Source organism: Cryptomeria japonica, chromosome 4 (genome assembly GCF_030272615.1).
Source record: "Cryptomeria japonica chromosome 4, Sugi_1.0, whole genome shotgun sequence".
NCBI classification, from domain to species: Eukaryota; Viridiplantae; Streptophyta; class Pinopsida; order Cupressales; family Cupressaceae; genus Cryptomeria; species Cryptomeria japonica.
Window position 1 is genome coordinate 9,635,150 of NC_081408.1, and position 21,632 is coordinate 9,656,781.

Below are 21,632 nucleotides of genomic sequence, written 5' to 3' on the forward strand. Positions count from 1 at the left end.
GGCTAAAGTTCAAGTAATGCCGAAAAAGGATTAAAATTGAAAACTGAATCCTTGGACCCTAGGGTTTTGTAAAATAAACAATCTGTTGCTCCTGTAAGCGTGTTACCTGGTTTGGTTTGTTAAAGCATTCTCCACTGGGCTTTATATGATATCATAGGACACCAGTTGGGTTGGGTAGGATTGGCCGACCATATAGTAATAGAGGATTTATTATTTTATTTTAAAAAAATCTTTAAGAACGTAGGGCTAGTGTATATTTGTGCTAATTATTTATTATAATTTTGCAGTATTGTTAGTTGAAAATTATATTATTTTAATTATATTTGTGTCTTATAAATTATAACTATTTTATTTGAAGAAAATGATATTTAATTATGAAATATTAATTATAATTCTAATTTTAATAATATAGTATTAATAATTATTTAGGTTATTTAGTGTGGTTATTGTTTATTAAAATTAAGTATTTCTCATTGTTATCGTATCTATGGCTTGTAGAATGATACTTTGGGGGAAGGCAATTAGTTCTTTAATGACGTTTGAACTGGCTTAGTCTCAAGTCTTATAATTGACAAGATATAGAGTAGGGTTTCTTTTATAAAATATATAAAATGTGAGTTTGTTTTTTAATCTGCAAAGTAGTTTTATTATGTTCTCTTGGTTTTGTATGAGAGCATGGAGGCAAAACAAAGCATTTGGTATTTCATTTATTGAGAAAGATACTAAACTTGGATTTTGACGAAATTCTTGCATACTAGTTGAATCATCTTGTCCCCAATTTTGCATCACTTGATATAATCTTAATTGTGGTTCATATATTGTAGAGAGCTAAAACATAATATAGAGTATAGTATAATAGATGAAATTTAATGTTCATGGGATTTTTTGATTTCAAAAAGAAATGGATGAGGTGTCATTAGCCAATAGAATATTTACTCTTATGAATAAATAAAAGTGTACTTCAATGTTTATAATTTTTAATAAAAATATTTGTAATAGTTACCCTTACATATAACTATTAGTCAACTGACAACTAAATCATAATATAGAATATAGTATAATAGATGAAATTTAAGATGAAATAGTTTACTTATTTCTTTGCGTAGTGTGAATCAAATCCCTATAAAATAGCTAATGAATTTTATTATGTTTTCAGAAATAAAATTTGTAGAAATTTTATGTTATATAAAAGAGTCACTTTATTTACATTTTTTTTGGCTGGGTAATAGGCCGAAGCCGATATTTTATCACTTTATATATAATATTATGAATAGATAATGAAAAAAATTAAAATATACATATATTTGTTATTATTTCTATAGTCTAAATTCACATTTCTCAAGTTATAAAATTGTGAAAAATATTTTATAGCTATTTGATTGGCCAAAACAATTTGACACAAATTTCATTAACTGCAACAGTCACTTTTTTATACAAAATTTCCATACATAATCTAGATCAATGAGGTAGCTTCTATAATATAAAGATCTAAATAAATATAAAATGTATGCCCTACACATAAGGGGTGCAACAAGGCAACACAAAGATGTGCTATAAAAAATATAACTTACATATCATAAAAAATATTTAGAAACAATTTTTTGTGCACAAAAGAAGAACTCCTCATGGATAAAATTTAACTTTAGCCTTTTCTTTTCTTTTTTGAAAGATGACATTAGTAGAATTTGGTCTATTCCTGAAGGAGACCTTTTCCTCTTGACCTATATCCATGTATGCTCGGATTGGGAGGAGAAAACTAAATTTTGATCCACCTCATTTAGTGGGAATTTCTCCTCATATCCTTTAAACAAACTAAATCAACATGATCATCGCCCTTTCTAAATGTCCCATTAACTAGTGATTCTTTTAAACAAGCAACAAAAAATGTTGGTAGGATGTGATTGCTTATCCTTGAGAAAAGATTGGATCTCTATATAAGAACAATGTAATATGCATCTCAAGTAAAAACCCTTGCACCTTGCACATGTTGTTTATTTGGGGAGAGAAATAGAAGATCCAGGTGAACAAGTTGGAAAAGGGAGCTAGAAGAGCTTGAAACCATCTTAGGGTAAACTAGATAATGGTTAGATTTGGCTTCAATGCACCACATGGGAGAATTGTGAGACACCTAAATAAAAAACTTTAACTATTTACATAATGATGTATCATGAGTCAAGTAAAAAAACACCTCCTACATTTAAAATAATTACTTTCATAAGCTACATATTTCGACTAGACTCTCTTGCCAACTTTCAATGAGATATCAACTAGGAGCCCCATGAACAAATCCATCTCTACACAAACTCGAGCACATGTGGTAATTGTATAATTTATTGGTTCTTTTAATAAACATGTAAACTTAGCCAAACCATTTGCACTCATTCTCAAACAGTTCAACTCCAAAAAATGGAGAGGGAGATCTTTTGATATTGATCTGATTTCTTTCACTGGTGGTGTTTGTCAAGGTTGTGTGCTCGGTAAGAATCTCAAGGATTCTTTTAATTTGAGTAGAGCCCACCATGCTACAGTAAATTGGACCTAGTTCTTAGTGACTTCATGTTCGTTCTCACTACATTTTTTGGGGGCCCCTAATGTATGCTCACATCGAAGGATGAATTCTCTTAGCATACATGGGCGTAATTTCTAAAGTAAAAGAGTGACATCTTTAATTTAATTAGGATGTATAAAGAATTTGTAGAGAATTATTATGGTCTTTCTATTAGACAGATATGCACAAATAGTGAAAAGGAGTATGTCAATCTGAAATTCCAAGACATTGTTTTCATCATGGCATCCTTTTTGGCTACTCTTCTAGGGATAATTTACTCTGCTAAATGGTTTAGGAGAATAGCATTTGAAGGTCCTTCTAAATGTGTTTTGTTAAAATTGATCCCCATTCAATTATACTAGAATAGATTATGTTTACCAAAAGAAGCAACATTCTCTTGGGCTTCTCTTCAAGGGAGAATTTTAACTACTGAATGGTTTAGCAGAATAGGCTTTGAAGGTCCATCTATATGTGTTTTCTGTGAACACCATGATGAGTAATTCAATCATATCCATTTAGGATGTCTCTTTTCCCAAAAATAGTAGAGATGGTTGTGTTCCAAACTAGGATGAATCGCTTCTAGACCGGTGTTTGTATTCTAGTGTAATTTAATTTTCATAATTTTTAATATTTGATTTTATATATAAATTATTCCTTAGTAGCTCATTTATTGTTAGCATAAATAGGAAAATATTTGGCTATGCTTAGTTTTTATTTCTTTTCTTGAGATATGTATTTAGTTTCTTACCTTCTAAAAAATTTAATCTTGGATAAAGTTTTCTACGCAATTTTATTCATTGCCCTTACTTTTGATGCTATTTATAATATAATATAAACATTATACTAAAAATATACATTTTTCTTAAAAGCATAATCTTAATTTAATAAAAAAAAAAAATTTATAACGACTGATGAAATAGTTTAATTATTTATTTGCGTAGTCTGAACCAAATCCCTATAAAATAGCTAATAAATTTTATTATGTTTTCAGAAATAAAATTTGTTGAAATTTTATATTATATAAAAGAATCACTTTATTTACATTTCTTTTTTGCTGGGTAATAGGCCGAAGCCGATATTTTATCACTTTATTTAGAATATTATGAATAGACAATGAAAAAAATTAAAATAGTTATATATTTCTTATTATTTCTATAGTCTAAATTCATATTTCTTAAGTTATAAAATTGTGAAAAATATTTTATGGCTCTTTGATTGGCCAAAACAATTTGACACAAATTTCATTCACTACAAAAGACACATTTTTAAACAAAATTTCCATACATAATCTAGATCAAAGAGGTAGCTTCTATAATATAAAGTTCTAAAGAAATATAAAATGTATGCCCTAGCCATAAGGGGTGCAAAAAGGCAACACAAAGGTGTTCTATCAAAAATATAACTTACATATCGTAGAAATATTTTAGAAACAATTTTTTCTGCACAAAAGAAGAACTCCTCATGGATAAAATTTAACTTTGGCCTTTTTTTTCAATTTTGGAAGATGACATTAGTCGAATTTGGTGTATTCTTGAAGGAGACCTTTTCCTCTTGACCTATATCCGTGTATGCTCGGATTGGGACGAGAAGACTTAATTTTGATCCTCGTCATTTAAGGGGGATTTCTCCTCATATCCTCTAAAGAAACTAAATCAACATGATCATCACCCTTCCTAAATGTCCCATTAAGTAGTGATTCTTTTAAACAAGTAACAAAAAATGTTGGTAGGATGTGATTGCTTCTCCTTGAGAAAAGATTGGATATCTATATAAGAACAGTGTAACATGCATCTAAAGTAAAAACCCTTTCACCTTGCACATGTTGTTTATTTGGGGAGACAAATAGAAGTTCCAAGTGAACAAGTTGGCAAAGGGAGTTAGAAGAGCTTGAAACCATCTTAGGGTAAACTAGATAATTGTTAGATTTGGCATCAATGCACCACATGGGAGTCTTGTGAGACACCTAAATAGAAAATTTTAACTATTGACATAATGATTTATGATGAGTCAAGTAAAAAAACACCTCCTACATTTAAAATAATTCCTTTCATAATCTACAAATTTCGACTAGAGTCTCTTGCCAACTTTCAATGAGATTTCAAATAGAAGGCCCATGGAAAAATCCATCTCTACACAAACTCAATCACATGTGGGAATTGTGTAATTTATTGGTTCTTTTACAAAACATGTAAACTTACGCAAACCATTTCCAATCATTCTCAAACAGTTCAACTCCAAAAAATGGAGAGGGACATCTTTTGATATTGATCTGATTTCTTTCACTGATGGTGTTTGTCAAGGTTGTGTGCTTGGTAAGAATCTCAAGGATTCTTTTACTTTGAGTATAGACCACCATGCTACAGTAAATTGGACCTAGTTCATGGTGACTTCATGTTCTTTCTCACTCCTTTTTTTTGGGGGGCCAAATATATGCTTGCATCGAATGATGAATTCTCTAGGCGTACATGGGCGTAATTTCTAAAGTAAAAGAGTGATGTCTTTAATTTAATTAGGATGTATAAAGAATTTGTAGAGAAGTATTATGGTCTTTCTATTAGGAAGATATGCATAGATAGTGACAAGGAGTATGTCAATCTGAAATTCCAAGACTTTTGTTTTAATCATGGCATCCTTTTTGGCTACTCTTCTAGGGAGAATTTTAACTACTAAATGGTCTAGGAGAATAGCGTTTGAAGGTCCATCTAAATGTGTTTTCCTAAAATTTATCCCCATTCAATTATACTAGAATAGATTATGTTTATCAAAAGAACCAATATTCTCTTGGGCCTCTCTTCAAGGGAGAATTTTAACTGCTGAATGGTTTAGGAGAATAGGCTTTGAAGGTCCATCTATGTGTGTTTTATGTGAACACCATGATGAGTAATTCAATCATATCATTTCAGGATGTCTCTTTTCCCAAAAATAGTAGAGATGGTTGTGTTCCGAACCAGGATGAATCACTTCTCTTCCCAATGACATCCTTAACCTTTTTAAAAGTTGGTCAGAGTTAAATAGGAATTGTATATATGGACGTCTGATAATTATTTTCCCATCCATTATCCTATTGAAACTATGTAAAGAGAGACATTGAAAAAATTTCCAAGGAAAGAAGATGATTTGGGAGTCATTCATCAATAAGGTGGAAGTTGCTAATGTTGAAGTGATGAATAGTAGAATTGGAGGTCATTTGAAAAGGAAAGTTTAATTTTCAAATTAGAATCGCTCTATTAGAATGAAATGGTTTAGATTGAAGATTCCTCTTTGCGTTGGCAATGGGGATCAAATAAGTAAAATAAAAAGAGAAAATCATGTTTGGTCTACTCCTAAGATAGGTTGGGATAAATTGAATTTTGATATTATTTCTCAGGGTAATCATGGAACCTTTATAGATGGTTGTGTAGTTCATGCCTATGATGGTTCAATTTTAGCTAAGTTGGAAAAGCATCTAGAAGATGACACAAATAACATAGCTGAACTCAAAGCTGTACTGGAAGGGGTACTTCTTTGCAGAGAGTTAAACATAAATATTTCAAAAATAGAAAGGTATTTAACCATAATAATTAATGCCTTGAGGGCGGGCTCTACTAAAAATTGGAAACTCAATTCATTTGTTGGCAAATAAATTCAGGTAATTAATTCCTTTGAAGAAGTAATCTTCAATCATATCTATCGATAGGTCAATCTTATGATAGATCGTTTGGAAAATTCATTGTTAGATGGAATTGAATTCAGAATTTGGGATCGGTTGGAAAACTCTTGTTCTCTCCATCGGTGGTTAGATTTGAAATTTGAGCTTTATTTCTCTGTGGTATAACTATTGGAAAGGGTAAAAATTCTTACTGATAGATGGTGTCAAGTTTATAATTGGAAGTAGATGCTTGTTCTCAATTTCCCCAAGGGTAGCTGATGTTGAATTTTGGATTTTTATTTCTCTATGTTATACTTGTTTGATAGGGGTTGAAAAAGATAAGCATTCGGAGGGGTAGACAACATTGAATTCCTAATCTAGAAGTATATGTTTGTTCTCAATTTTCCTACAAGCAGTTAATTTTTTGTTTTTAATTCTTAGTGTCCTATGTTCTAGCCATTTGATAGGGGTTGAATGTGGTTGGTAGTGTGATTAGAGAAAGTAGGCAAGTAGCTAAGGTGGTCTATTCCCACTTTATGTCCCAACTATCTATTCTTGTCATTAAAACAAAAATAAAACACCATACATAGTATGAGGCTTGATAATTTTATCTCTTATATTAATATCTTAATCTATTGAGTACATTCCTTATATCTCATTTATACTTTCTATCTTCTATTCACTATTCTTCTATTCCCCTCATCATCTTTTTTACTCATTATAAACTACTTACTTATATATCCTATTAGGGATGCAGCCCCTAGATGATATCCCAAAGAATAATCTCTTTCCTTAGTTACATATTCAGGAACCGTGTTAACATATCACACCCTTATCTCTCTAGACCGGTGTTTGTATTCTATTTTTTTATCAACAATAACTATATTTAAGCTAAATATAGTTTTATTTTATATGTAATATTCACATAAATAAAATTCTATATTACAATTGCATTTATCCCCTTAACTAATTTTTTTCAAGTTCTTTTAAAATACTTAGATAATCTTCATTTATACGAGTTATTTGTTGGTACCATAAAAAACGGATTCTTCTATAAATATTTTTCTCTTTAAAATTAGAGCCCACTTAAGTGCTTAAAAAATCATGACCATTGAAAGTAGAGACACCAATCTTCCCTGTCATTGGTTATGATAGTGGAGCTCCATACTTTATAAACTATACAAACAAAATAAGCTTTCTATTTGAGAGAATACACTTTCAAGTTGATATTGTAAGCTCACAAAGACCTTTCACAAAAATTATATCTCCCTTTCATAAATCCTTTTCATTTGTTATGATAGTCAAGGTGCATACTTTAAAAACTGTACAAACAAAATAATCATTACACTTTAGAGTATAATTTCTAGTTGAGTGTGCACACAAACATCTTTAGAAAACATTATATCTCTTTGCACCATATTACAAATTTCATTAGATAAAACAACCTGCATCCATACATAATTGAATTTGATAACTAATGATAGGTTCTATGTCAAACCATGCATGTCTATCACACCATTGGCATGTTTCACTTGTCCATCATGGAACCAAAATTAGAATTTTCTATTGCTCACTATGCTCAAATAAAAAATATTATTGAGATACAGCTTCTACCATTATATTCACCATAATTTTAAAAATCACCCTTGATGAGACATCATATCAAAAGAAGCCTCAAATTCTATCAACCATTCATCTTTCAATACATGAATCATTAAGGCCATTGAAAAGATATCTCCATCATTTTTCTTTTTTCCTTTTTCCCTCTGTTGCTGGTCTTATTGTAATTCCAATAGTTAGGCATAGAATTTTTAAGAGATTTAAATCTCTCATATAAATTAGATATATACATTTCTTTATTTTTCCCTTTTTAGTATTTCACCTTTGTTTTTCAATTTCCCATGACTAACTAAAGCCTCATTAGTACATTCAAAGTCAATTTATTAACCACTACTTTAGTCATTTTTGTTTCAAACTAATGGTCTCTATAACTCCATCAAGTGATCCCATGATCTGAAAAAGTAGTAGTAGTCTCATTGCATATTTATACTCCATTTTTTTTACTTTAATTCAATGTATTGTGGTCACATTCATATTGAACATATCCAAATCTGTAGCCAAAAAAACACCATCACCAATCTTAATTGTTAACCAATTGTTTAGCATGGTACAAGTCTTCAATAGTGTCCTTTATTTCGATGAACCTATCTATTTGTATGTTTTTATTATAAGTTGCAACCCAAATAAAAGTTAGAACAAGGAAAAATTGTTCCTGACACCTAATATTTGAGCTTATCAATCAAGCTCTATATCAAATTAAAAGAAGTAGAAGTGTAAAATATGCTCAATATACTAATTTATGACAAAAGGTATGTGAAAAAATAATAATTGCAAGAAAATAAAAACAAAAACCATACCACATCTTAGTGATTTGTGCAAAGAAAACCCTTTAAAGAGAAAAATCCCAATACAAAGAAACTTATTGTGTTATTCAATATCAAATGGTAGAGGAGCTTTTTCTAAAATTTTGCTCCGAAACAATACTGAGCATTAAAGAATATGTTGAGCTAGAAGAAAATGTCAATCCTCGAAAGGTGCCCTTCGATAAGGATTCCTTATTTTCAAGATCTCCTCCTTTATTATGTTCCATTCTTATCCAAATTTCATTCAATTATTTACACATGACTAGTTTGAATCTATTATTTATCTTTATTTCTTAAAGAATTACAAACATAAGCTAAAATATTGTCATAACATCACATCATTTTATTTCTATATCATCATCATACCAAAAACACATAATCACATAAACACAAACTGAAATCAAATTATTGATAAAAGATGTCCTTGCAATAATCAGTTATCCATATTCTCTTACGACTATGACAAAATATGAGATCAAAATTTAAAGGTGGTCTAGGAGCTGGAGGCTATAAAAAAACGAATCCCTCTGGATGCTCCTCTGCTCTCCCTTGTGCCTCTCTCAAGCTAACATTCTCCATTGTCAATGCATCCATCCTCTACGGTACTTGTATATCTGATACTCTCATCTGACGAAGTGTCTCGAGCTCTCCTCGCAAACGATCTTGGCCTGTTTCGAGTCCATCTATCTTAGCACATAGTTGCTGCATACGATCTTGCTCTTCTTTGAGTCCATCTATCTTAGCACATAGTTGTTGCATCTCTATCTGATGAATTGTCTCGAGCTCTCCTAGCACACGATTTTGCTCTACTTTGAGTGCATCTATCTTAGCACATAGTTGTTGCACAGGATGTTGCTCTACTTTGAGTGCATTTTTCTCGGCAAATAGTTGTTGCACACGATCTCGCTCTAATTTGAGCGCATAATTCGTAGCATATAGTTGTTGCAGCTCTATCTGCATTTGTCTCTCCCTCTCTCGGGCCTGATCAGGTTGGATCTGCAGACTATTCCGTTCTGCTTGAGCTTGGTCTCTCTCAGTTAGGGCCACACCTCTCACAAACTCTGCCCTTGCTAATCTCTCATAAAGTTGATCCATCTCTACCATAGCAGCATATATTTTTTCCATGGCCCTATCGCACTCTCGAGTGTTAGCTGCGAAACACAAAAACCAAAAAATGTTAGTTCCATGTATCTCGAATCACAAGAAGCTCTAACTATTTTCTAAACACATACTCATCTATGTTTATGAAAACTCAGCGCGCGCAAAAACATATTTGATTTATGTGATTATTAACAGGTCTGACTGTGGTGTAATGACTATCAGGTTAATTCAGCAGTTGTGACATTTAGAATTCTTAAAAAATGTGATCTAATCCTGCCTGAGATATTTGAAAGGAAAAGAAAAGAACATTTCAAGGCAGCCTATAATCTCTGCCAACATTCCGAAAACTAAGAAACCTTTAAGGTTGACCATAACCTAGAAAATTTAATTATCAAACAGTAAATGGCAAACCATAATGCAGTAACTACGAAAGAGAGACTTACCAGTTACTGAAGATGCAGTTCTTGTTGCAGATGCCTCTGAAGACGATAAGGTAAAACGGGGATATGCAGCGGAATTGGTAGTGGAAGTTGGTCCTGATGAAAATGACATCCCAGATGTTGGTACGGTTACAGCAGCAGAAGTAGTGGTCTGTGCTAGTGCAGTCCCTTCACCAGATAAAGGAATTGTAATTGTAGGTGCACTGGTGGTTGATGAAGACGAAGCAACAGTTCGAAACGCATTTGATGGTTGCGATACAGAGGAGGATTGAGTTGCTGAGGAAGTGGGCGGATTTCCCACCTGAGTGTTGGAAGGCGTGGGTGGAGTAAATGCTATGCCCGGAGTGCGGAAAGACAGATCCACATCCAGAGCAGAAGATTGCGAAGGGATTGCAAAGAATGGCGTAGGTGGACAAACCGCAGGGGCGTCGAAGAGAGCCGTAGACGGGTAAGCCGTAGCGCCGCCGAAGAGAGGCGTAGGCGCGTAACTCGCAATGCGGGGGAAGGATGGTGCAGGCGCGTAAGACGCAGTGGCACCAAAGAAAGGCGTAGGCGCGTAACCCGCATTGGCGATGAAGGGGGTACCAGGGGCGTAAGTCGCAGTGACGCCGGGGAGAGGCGTAGGTGTATCAGCCGCAGCGACTGATACGGGGAATTCGAATCCTCTGTTCGCCATGGCTAAAGTTCAAGTAATGCCGAAAAAGGATTAAAATTGAAAACTGAATCCTTGGACCCTAGGGTTTTGTAAAATAAACAATCTGTTGCTCCTGTAAGCGTGTTACCTGGTTTGGTTTGTTAAAGCATTCTCCACTGGGCTTTATATGATATCATAGGACACCAGTTGGGTTGGGTAGGATTGGCCGACCATATAGTAATAGAGGATTTATTATTTTATTTTAAAAAAATCTTTAAGAACGTAGGGCTAGTGTATATTTGTGCTAATTATTTATTATAATTTTGCAGTATTGTTAGTTGAAAATTATATTATTTTAATTATATTTGTGTCTTATAAATTATAACTATTTTATTTGAAGAAAATGATATTTAATTATGAAATATTAATTATAATTCTAATTTTAATAATATAGTATTAATAATTATTTAGGTTATTTAGTGTGGTTATTGTTTATTAAAATTAAGTATTTCTCATTGTTATCGTATCTATGGCTTGTAGAATGATACTTTGGGGGAAGGCAATTAGTTCTTTAATGACGTTTGAACTAGCTTAGTCTCAAGTCTTATAATTGACAAGATATAGAGTAGGGTTTCTTTTATAAAATATATAAAATGTGAGTTTGTTTTTTAATCTGCAAAGTAGTTTTATTATGTTCTCTTGGTTTTGTATGAGAGCATGGAGGCAAAACAAAGCATTTGGTATTTCATTTATTGAGAAAGATACTAAACTTGGATTTTGACGAAATTCTTGCATACTAGTTGAATCATCTTGTCCCCAATTTTGCATCACTTGATATAATCTTAATTGTGGTTCATATATTGTAGAGAGCTAAAACATAATATAGAGTATAGTATAATAGATGAAATTTAATGTTCATGGGATTTTTTGATTTCAAAAAGAAATGGATGAGGTGTCATTAGCCAATAGAATATTTACTCTTATGAATAAATAAAAGTGTACTTCAATGTTTATAATTTTTAATAAAAATATTTGTAATAGTTACCCTTACATATAACTATTAGTCAACTGACAACTAAATCATAATATAGAATATAGTATAATAGATGAAATTTAAGATGAAATAGTTTACTTATTTCTTTGCGTAGTGTGAATCAAATCCCTATAAAATAGCTAATGAATTTTATTATGTTTTCAGAAATAAAATTTGTAGAAATTTTATGTTATATAAAAGAGTCACTTTATTTACATTTTTTTTGGCTGGGTAATAGGCCGAAGCCGATATTTTATCACTTTATATATAATATTATGAATAGATAATGAAAAAAATTAAAATATACATATATTTGTTATTATTTCTATAGTCTAAATTCACATTTCTCAAGTTATAAAATTGTGAAAAATATTTTATAGCTATTTGATTGGCCAAAACAATTTGACACAAATTTCATTAACTGCAACAGTCACTTTTTTATACAAAATTTCCATACATAATCTAGATCAATGAGGTAGCTTCTATAATATAAAGATCTAAATAAATATAAAATGTATGCCCTACACATAAGGGGTGCAACAAGGCAACACAAAGATGTGCTATAAAAAATATAACTTACATATCATAAAAAATATTTAGAAACAATTTTTTGTGCACAAAAGAAGAACTCCTCATGGATAAAATTTAACTTTAGCCTTTTCTTTTCTTTTTTGAAAGATGACATTAGTAGAATTTGGTCTATTCCTGAAGGAGACCTTTTCCTCTTGACCTATATCCATGTATGCTCGGATTGGGAGGAGAAAACTAAATTTTGATCCACCTCATTTAGTGGGAATTTCTCCTCATATCCTTTAAACAAACTAAATCAACATGATCATCGCCCTTTCTAAATGTCCCATTAACTAGTGATTCTTTTAAACAAGCAACAAAAAATGTTGGTAGGATGTGATTGCTTATCCTTGAGAAAAGATTGGATCTCTATATAAGAACAATGTAATATGCATCTCAAGTAAAAACCCTTGCACCTTGCACATGTTGTTTATTTGGGGAGAGAAATAGAAGATCCAGGTGAACAAGTTGGAAAAGGGAGCTAGAAGAGCTTGAAACCATCTTAGGGTAAACTAGATAATGGTTAGATTTGGCTTCAATGCACCACATGGGAGAATTGTGAGACACCTAAATAAAAAACTTTAACTATTTACATAATGATGTATCATGAGTCAAGTAAAAAAACACCTCCTACATTTAAAATAATTACTTTCATAAGCTACATATTTCGACTAGACTCTCTTGCCAACTTTCAATGAGATATCAACTAGGAGCCCCATGAACAAATCCATCTCTACACAAACTCGAGCACATGTGGTAATTGTATAATTTATTGGTTCTTTTACAAAACATGTAAACTTAGCCAAACCATTTGCACTCATTCTCAAACAGTTCAACTCCAAAAAATGGAGAGGGAGATCTTTTGATATTGATCTGATTTCTTTCACTGGTGGTGTTTGTCAAGGTTGTGTGCTCGGTAAGAATCTCAAGGATTCTTTTAATTTGAGTAGAGCCCACCATGCTACAGTAAATTGGACCTAGTTCTTAGTGACTTCATGTTCGTTCTCACTACATTTTTTGGGGGCCCCTAATGTATGCTCACATCGAAGGATGAATTCTCTTAGCATACATGGGCGTAATTTCTAAAGTAAAAGAGTGACATCTTTAATTTAATTAGGATGTATAAAGAATTTGTAGAGAATTATTATGGTCTTTCTATTAGACAGATATGCACAAATAGTGAAAAGGAGTATGTCAATCTGAAATTCCAAGACATTGTTTTCATCATGGCATCCTTTTTGGCTACTCTTCTAGGGATAATTTACTCTGCTAAATGGTTTAGGAGAATAGCATTTGAAGGTCCTTCTAAATGTGTTTTGTTAAAATTGATCCCCATTCAATTATACTAGAATAGATTATGTTTACCAAAAGAAGCAACATTCTCTTGGGCTTCTCTTCAAGGGAGAATTTTAACTACTGAATGGTTTAGCAGAATAGGCTTTGAAGGTCCATCTATATGTGTTTTCTGTGAACACCATGATGAGTAATTCAATCATATCCATTTAGGATGTCTCTTTTCCCAAAAATAGTAGAGATGGTTGTGTTCCAAACTAGGATGAATCGCTTCTAGACCGGTGTTTGTATTCTAGTGTAATTTAATTTTCATAATTTTTAATATTTGATTTTATATATAAATTATTCCTTAGTAGCTCATTTATTGTTAGCATAAATAGGAAAATATTTGGCTATGCTTAGTTTTTATTTCTTTTCTTGAGATATGTATTTAATTTCTTACCTTCTAAAAAATTTAATCTTGGATAAAGTTTTCTACGCAATTTTATTCATTGCCCTTACTTTTGATGCTATTTATAATATAATATAAACATTATACTAAAAATATACATTTTTCTTAAAAGCATAATCTTAATTTAATAAAAAAAAAAAATTTATAACGACTGATGAAATAGTTTAATTATTTATTTGCGTAGTCTGAACCAAATCCCTATAAAATAGCTAATAAATTTTATTATGTTTTCAGAAATAAAATTTGTTGAAATTTTATATTATATAAAAGAATCACTTTATTTACATTTCTTTTTTGCTGGGTAATAGGCCGAAGCCGATATTTTATCACTTTATTTAGAATATTATGAATAGACAATGAAAAAAATTAAAATAGTTATATATTTCTTATTATTTCTATAGTCTAAATTCATATTTCTTAAGTTATAAAATTGTGAAAAATATTTTATGGCTCTTTGATTGGCCAAAACAATTTGACACAAATTTCATTCACTACAAAAGACACATTTTTAAACAAAATTTCCATACATAATCTAGATCAAAGAGGTAGCTTCTATAATATAAAGTTCTAAAGAAATATAAAATGTATGCCCTAGCCATAAGGGGTGCAAAAAGGCAACACAAAGGTGTTCTATCAAAAATATAACTTACATATCGTAGAAATATTTTAGAAACAATTTTTTCTGCACAAAAGAAGAACTCCTCATGGATAAAATTTAACTTTGGCCTTTTTTTTCAATTTTGGAAGATGACATTAGTCGAATTTGGTGTATTCTTGAAGGAGACCTTTTCCTCTTGACCTATATCCGTGTATGCTCGGATTGGGACGAGAAGACTTAATTTTGATCCTCGTCATTTAAGGGGGATTTCTCCTCATATCCTCTAAAGAAACTAAATCAACATGATCATCACCCTTCCTAAATGTCCCATTAAGTAGTGATTCTTTTAAACAAGTAACAAAAAATGTTGGTAGGATGTGATTGCTTCTCCTTGAGAAAAGATTGGATATCTATATAAGAACAGTGTAACATGCATCTAAAGTAAAAACCCTTTCACCTTGCACATGTTGTTTATTTGGGGAGAGAAATAGAAGTTCCAAGTGAACAAGTTGGCAAAGGGAGCTAGAAGAGCTTGAAACCATCTTAGGGTAAACTAGATAATTGTTAGATTTGGCATCAATGCACCACATGGGAGTCTTGTGAGACACCTAAATAGAAAATTTTAACTATTGACATAATGATTTATGATGAGTCAAGTAAAAAAACACCTCCTACATTTAAAATAATTCCTTTCATAATCTACAAATTTCGACTAGAGTCTCTTGCCAACTTTCAATGAGATTTCAACTAGAAGGCCCATGGAAAAATCCATCTCTACACAAACTCAATCACATGTGGGAATTGTGTAATTTATTGGTTCTTTTACAAAACATGTAAACTTACGCAAACCATTTCCAATCATTCTCAAACAGTTCAACTCCAAAAAATGGAGAGGGACATCTTTTGATATTGATCTGATTTCTTTCACTGATGGTGTTTGTCAAGGTTGTGTGCTTGGTAAGAATCTCAAGGATTCTTTTACTTTGAGTATAGACCACCATGCTACAGTAAATTGGACCTAGTTCATGGTGACTTCATGTTCTTTCTCACTCCTTTTTTTGGGGGGGCCAAATATATGCTTGCATCGAATGATGAATTCTCTAGGCGTACATGGGCGTAATTTCTAAAGTAAAAGAGTGATGTCTTTAATTTAATTAGGATGTATAAAGAATTTGTAGAGAAGTATTATGGTCTTTCTATTAGGAAGATATGCACAGATAGTGACAAGGAGTATGTCAATCTGAAATTCCAAGACTTTTGTTTTAATCATGGCATCCTTTTTGGCTACTCTTCTAGGGAGAATTTTAACTACTAAATGGTCTAGGAGAATAGCGTTTGAAGGTCCATCTAAATGTGTTTTCCTAAAATTTATCCCCATTCAATTATACTAGAATAGATTATGTTTATCAAAAGAACCAATATTCTCTTGGGCCTCTCTTCAAGGGAGAATTTTAACTGCTGAATGGTTTAGGAGAATAGGCTTTGAAGGTCCATCTATGTGTGTTTTATGTGAACACCATGATGAGTAATTCAATCATATCATTTCAGGATGTCTCTTTTCCCAAAAATAGTAGAGATGGTTGTGTTCCGAACCAGGATGAATCACTTCTCTTCCCAATGACATCCTTAACCTTTTTAAAAGTTGGTCAGAGTTAAATAGGAATTGTATATATGGACGTCTGATAATTATTTTCCCATCCATTATCCTATTGAAACTATGTAAAGAGAGACATTGAAAAAATTTCCAAGGAAAGAAGATGATTTGGGAGTCATTCATCAATAAGGTGGAAGTTGCTAATGTTGAAGTGATGAATAGTAGAATTGGAGGTCATTTGAAAAGGAAAGTTTAATTTTCAAATTAGAATCGCTCTATTAGAATGAAATGGTTTAGATTGAAGATTCCTCTTTGCGTTGGCAATGGGGATCAAATAAGTAAAATAAAAAGAGAAAATCATGTTTGGTCTACTCCTAAGATAGGTTGGGATAAATTGAATTTTGATATTATTTCTCAGGGTAATCATGGAACCTTTATAGATGGTTGTGTAGTTCATGCCTATGATGGTTCAATTTTAGCTAAGTTGGAAAAGCATCTAGAAGATGACACAAATAACATAGCTGAACTCAAAGCTGTACTGGAAGGGGTACTTCTTTGCAGAGAGTTAAACATAAATATTTCAAAAATAGAAAGGTATTTAACCATAATAATTAATGCCTTGAGGGCGGGCTCTACTAAAAATTGGAAACTCAATTCATTTGTTGGCAAATAAATTCAGGTAATTAATTCCTTTGAAGAAGTAATCTTCAATCATATCTATCGATAGGTCAATCTTATGATAGATCGTTTGGAAAATTCATTGTTAGATGGAATTGAATTCAGAATTTGGGATCGGTTGGAAAACTCTTGTTCTCTCCATCGGTGGTTAGATTTGAAATTTGAGCTTTATTTCTCTGTGGTATAACTATTGGAAAGGGTAAAAATTCTTACTGATAGATGGTGTCAAGTTTATAATTGGAAGTAGATGCTTGTTCTCAATTTCCCCAAGGGTAGCTGATGTTGAATTTTGGATTTTTATTTCTCTATGTTATACTTGTTTGATAGGGGTTGAAAAAGATAAGCATTCGGAGGGGTAGACAACATTGAATTCCTAATCTAGAAGTATATGTTTGTTCTCAATTTTCCTACAAGCAGTTAATTTTTTGTTTTTAATTCTTAGTGTCCTATGTTCTAGCCATTTGATAGGGGTTGAATGTGGTTGGTAGTGTGATTAGAGAAAGTAGGCAAGTAGCTAAGGTGGTCTATTCCCACTTTATGTCCCAACTATCTATTCTTGTCATTAAAACAAAAATAAAACACCATACATAGTATGAGGCTTGATAATTTTATCTCTTATATTAATATCTTAATCTATTGAGTACATTCCTTATATCTCATTTATACTTTCTATCTTCTATTCACTATTCTTGTATTCCCCTCATCATCTTTTTTACTCATTATAAACTACTTACTTATATATCCTATTAGGGATGCAGCCCCTAGATGATATCCCAAAGAATAATCTCTTTCCTTAGTTACATATTCAGGAACCGTGTTAACATATCACACCCTTATCTCTCTAGACCGGTGTTTGTATTCTATTTTTTTATCAACAATAACTATATTTAAGCTAAATATAGTTTTATTTTATATGTAATATTCACATAAATAAAATTCTATATTACAATTGCATTTATCCCCTTAACTAATTTTTTTCAAGTTCTTTTAAAATACTTAGATAATCTTCATTTATACGAGTTATTTGTTGGTACCATAAAAAACGGATTCTTCTATAAATATTTTTCTCTTTAAAATTAGAGCCCACTTAAGTGCTTAAAAAATCATGACCATTGAAAGTAGAGACACCAATCTTCCCTGTCATTGGTTATGATAGTGGAGCTCCATACTTTATAAACTATACAAACAAAATAAGCTTTCTATTTGAGAGAATACACTTTCAAGTTGATATTGTAAGCTCACAAAGACCTTTCACAAAAATTATATCTCCCTTTCATAAATCCTTTTCATTTGTTATGATAGTCAAGGTGCATACTTTAAAAACTGTACAAACAAAATAATCATTACACTTTAGAGTATAATTTCTAGTTGAGTGTGCACACAAACATCTTTAGAAAACATTATATCTCTTTGCACCATATTACAAATTTCATTAGATAAAACAACCTGCATCCATACATAATTGAATTTGATAACTAATGATAGGTTCTATGTCAAACCATGCATGTCTATCACACCATTGGCATGTTTCACTTGTCCATCATGGAACCAAAATTAGAATTTTCTATTGCTCACTATGCTCAAATAAAAAATATTATTGAGATACAGCTTCTACCATTATATTCACCATAATTTTAAAAATCACCCTTGATGAGACATCATATCAAAAGAAGCCTCAAATTCTATCAACCATTCATCTTTCAATACATGAATCATTAAGGCCATTGAAAAGATATCTCCATCATTTTTCTTTTTTCCTTTTTCCCTCTGTTGCTGGTCTTATTGTAATTCCAATAGTTAGGCATAGAATTTTTAAGAGATTTAAATCTCTCATATAAATTAGATATATACATTTCTTTATTTTTCCCTTTTTAGTATTTCACCTTTGTTTTTCAATTTCCCATGACTAACTAAAGCCTCATTAGTACATTCAAAGTCAATTTATTAACCACTACTTTAGTCATTTTTGTTTCAAACTAATGGTCTCTATAACTCCATCAAGTGATCCCATGATCTGAAAAAGTAGTAGTAGTCTCATTGCATATTTATACTCCATTTTTTTTACTTTAATTCAATGTATTGTGGTCACATTCATATTGAACATATCCAAATCTGTAGCCAAAAAAACACCATCACCAATCTTAATTGTTAACCAATTGTTTAGCATGGTACAAGTCTTCAATAGTGTCCTTTATTTCGATGAACCTATCTATTTGTATGTTTTTATTATAAGTTGCAACCCAAATAAAAGTTAGAACAAGAAAAAATTGTTCCTGACACCTAATATTTGAGCTTATCAATCAAGCTCTATATCAAATTAAAAGAAGTAGAAGTGTAAAATATGCTCAATATACTAATTTATGACAAAAGGTATGTGAAAAAATAATAATTGCAAGAAAATAAAAACAAAAACCATACCACATCTTAGTGATTTGTGCAAAGAAAACCCTTTAAAGAGAAAAATCCCAATACAAAGAAACTTATTGTGTTATTCAATATCAAATGGTAGAGGAGCTTTTTCTAAAATTTTGCTCCGAAACAATACTGAGCATTAAAGAATATGTTGAGCTAGAAGAAAATGTCAATCCTCGAAAGGTGCCCTTCGATAAGGATTCCTTATTTTCAAGATCTCCTCCTTTATTATGTTCCATTCTTATCCAAATTTCATTCAATTATTTACACATGACTAGTTTGAATCTATTATTTATCTTTATTTCTTAAAGAATTACAAACATAAGCTAAAATATTGTCATAACATCACATCATTTTATTTCTATATCATCATCATACCAAAAACACATAATCACATAAACACAAACTGAAATCAAATTATTGATAAAAGATGTCCTTGCAATAATCAGTTATCCATATTCTCTTACGACTATGACAAAATATGAGATCAAAATTTAAAGGTGGTCTAGGAGCTGGAGGCTATAAAAAAACGAATCCCTCTGGATGCTCCTCTGCTCTCCCTTGTGCCTCTCTCAAGCTAACATTCTCCATTGTCAATGCATCCATCCTCTACGGTACTTGTATATCTGATACTCTCATCTGACGAAGTGTCTCGAGCTCTCCTCGCAAACGATCTTGGCCTGTTTCGAGTCCATCTATCTTAGCACATAGTTGCTGCATACGATCTTGCTCTTCTTTGAGTCCATCTATCTTAGCACATAGTTGTTGCATCTCTATCTGATGAATTGTCTCGAGCTCTCCTAGCACACGATTTTGCTCTACTTTGAGTGCATCTATCTTAGCACATAGTTGTTGCACAGGATGTTGCTCTACTTTGAGTGCATTTTTCTCGGCAAATAGTTGTTGCACACGATCTCGCTCTAATTTGAGCGCATAATTCGTAGCATATAGTTGTTGCAGCTCTATCTGCATTTGTCTCTCCCTCTCTCGGGCCTGATCAGGTTGGATCTGCAGACTATTCCGTTCTGCTTGAGCTTGGTCTCTCTCAGTTAGGGCCACACCTCTCACAAACTCTGCCCTTGCTAATCTCTCATAAAGTTGATCCATCTCTACCATAGCAGCATATATTTTTTCCATGGCCCTATCGCACTCTCGAGTGTTAGCTGCGAAACACAAAAACCAAAAAATGTTAGTTCCATGTATCTCGAATCACAAGAAGCTCTAACTATTTTCTAAACACATACTCATCTATGTTTATGAAAACTCAGCGCGCGCAAAAACATATTTGATTTATGTGATTATTAACAGGTCTGACTGTGGTGTAATGACTATCAGGTTAATTCAGCAGTTGTGACATTTAGAATTCTTAAAAAATGTGATCTAATCCTGCCTGAGATATTTGAAAGGAAAAGAAAAGAACATTTCAAGGCAGCCTATAATCTCTGCCAACATTCCGAAAACTAAGAAACCTTTAAGGTTGACCATAACCTAGAAAATTTAATTATCAAACAGTAAATGGCAAACCATAATGCAGTAACTACGAAAGAGAGGCTTACCAGTTACTGAAGATGCAGTTCTTGTTGCAGATGCCTCTGAAGACGATAAGGTAAAACGGGGATATGCAGCGGAATTGGTAGTGGAAGTTGGTCCTGATGAAAATGACATCCCAGATGTTGGTACGGTTACAGCAGCAGAAGTAGTGGTCTGTGCTAGTGCAGTCCCTTCACCAGATAAAGGAATTGTAATTGTAGGTGCACTGGTGGTTGATGAAGACGAAGCAACAGTTCGAAACGCATTTGATGGTTGCGATACAGAGGAGGATTGAGTTGCTGAGGAAGTGGGCGGATTTCCCACCTGAGTGTTGGAAGGCGTGGGTGGAGTAAATGCTATGCCCGGAGTGCGGAAAGACAGATCCACATCCAGAGCAGAAGATTGCGAAGGGATTGCAAAGAATGGCGTAGGTGGACAAACCGCAGGGGCGTCGAAGAGAGCCGTAGACGGGTAAGCCGTAGCGCCGCCGAAGAGAGGCGTAGGCGCGTAACTCGCAATGCGGGGGAAGGATGGTGCAGGCGCGTAAGACGCAGTGGCACCAAAGAAAGGCGTAGGCGCGTAACCCGCATTGGCGATGAAGGGGGTACCAGGGGCGTAAGTCGCAGTGACGCCGGGGAGAGGCGTAGGTGTATCAGCCGCAGCGACTGATACGGGGAATTCGAATCCTCTGTTCGCCAT

The 21,632-nt window shown here is 32.6% G+C and overlaps 2 protein-coding genes across 2 annotated transcripts; both read right to left on the minus strand.

The window, feature by feature from the left end:
- Positions 1 to 9,196: 9,196 nt before the first annotated feature.
- On the minus strand, positions 9,197 to 10,816 carry LOC131874834 (uncharacterized). Its single transcript, XM_059218754.1, has 2 exons — positions 10,144 to 10,816; positions 9,197 to 9,750 (listed from the first exon to the last, which is right to left on the minus strand). The coding sequence occupies exons 1-2, from the start codon at positions 10,814 to 10,816 to the stop codon at positions 9,197 to 9,199; spliced, it is 1,227 nt and encodes a 408-aa protein (XP_059074737.1).
- A 9,196-nt stretch (positions 10,817 to 20,012) lies between these two features.
- LOC131874835 (uncharacterized) lies at positions 20,013 to 21,632 on the minus strand. Its single transcript, XM_059218755.1, has 2 exons — positions 20,960 to 21,632; positions 20,013 to 20,566 (listed from the first exon to the last, which is right to left on the minus strand). The coding sequence occupies exons 1-2, from the start codon at positions 21,630 to 21,632 to the stop codon at positions 20,013 to 20,015; spliced, it is 1,227 nt and encodes a 408-aa protein (XP_059074738.1).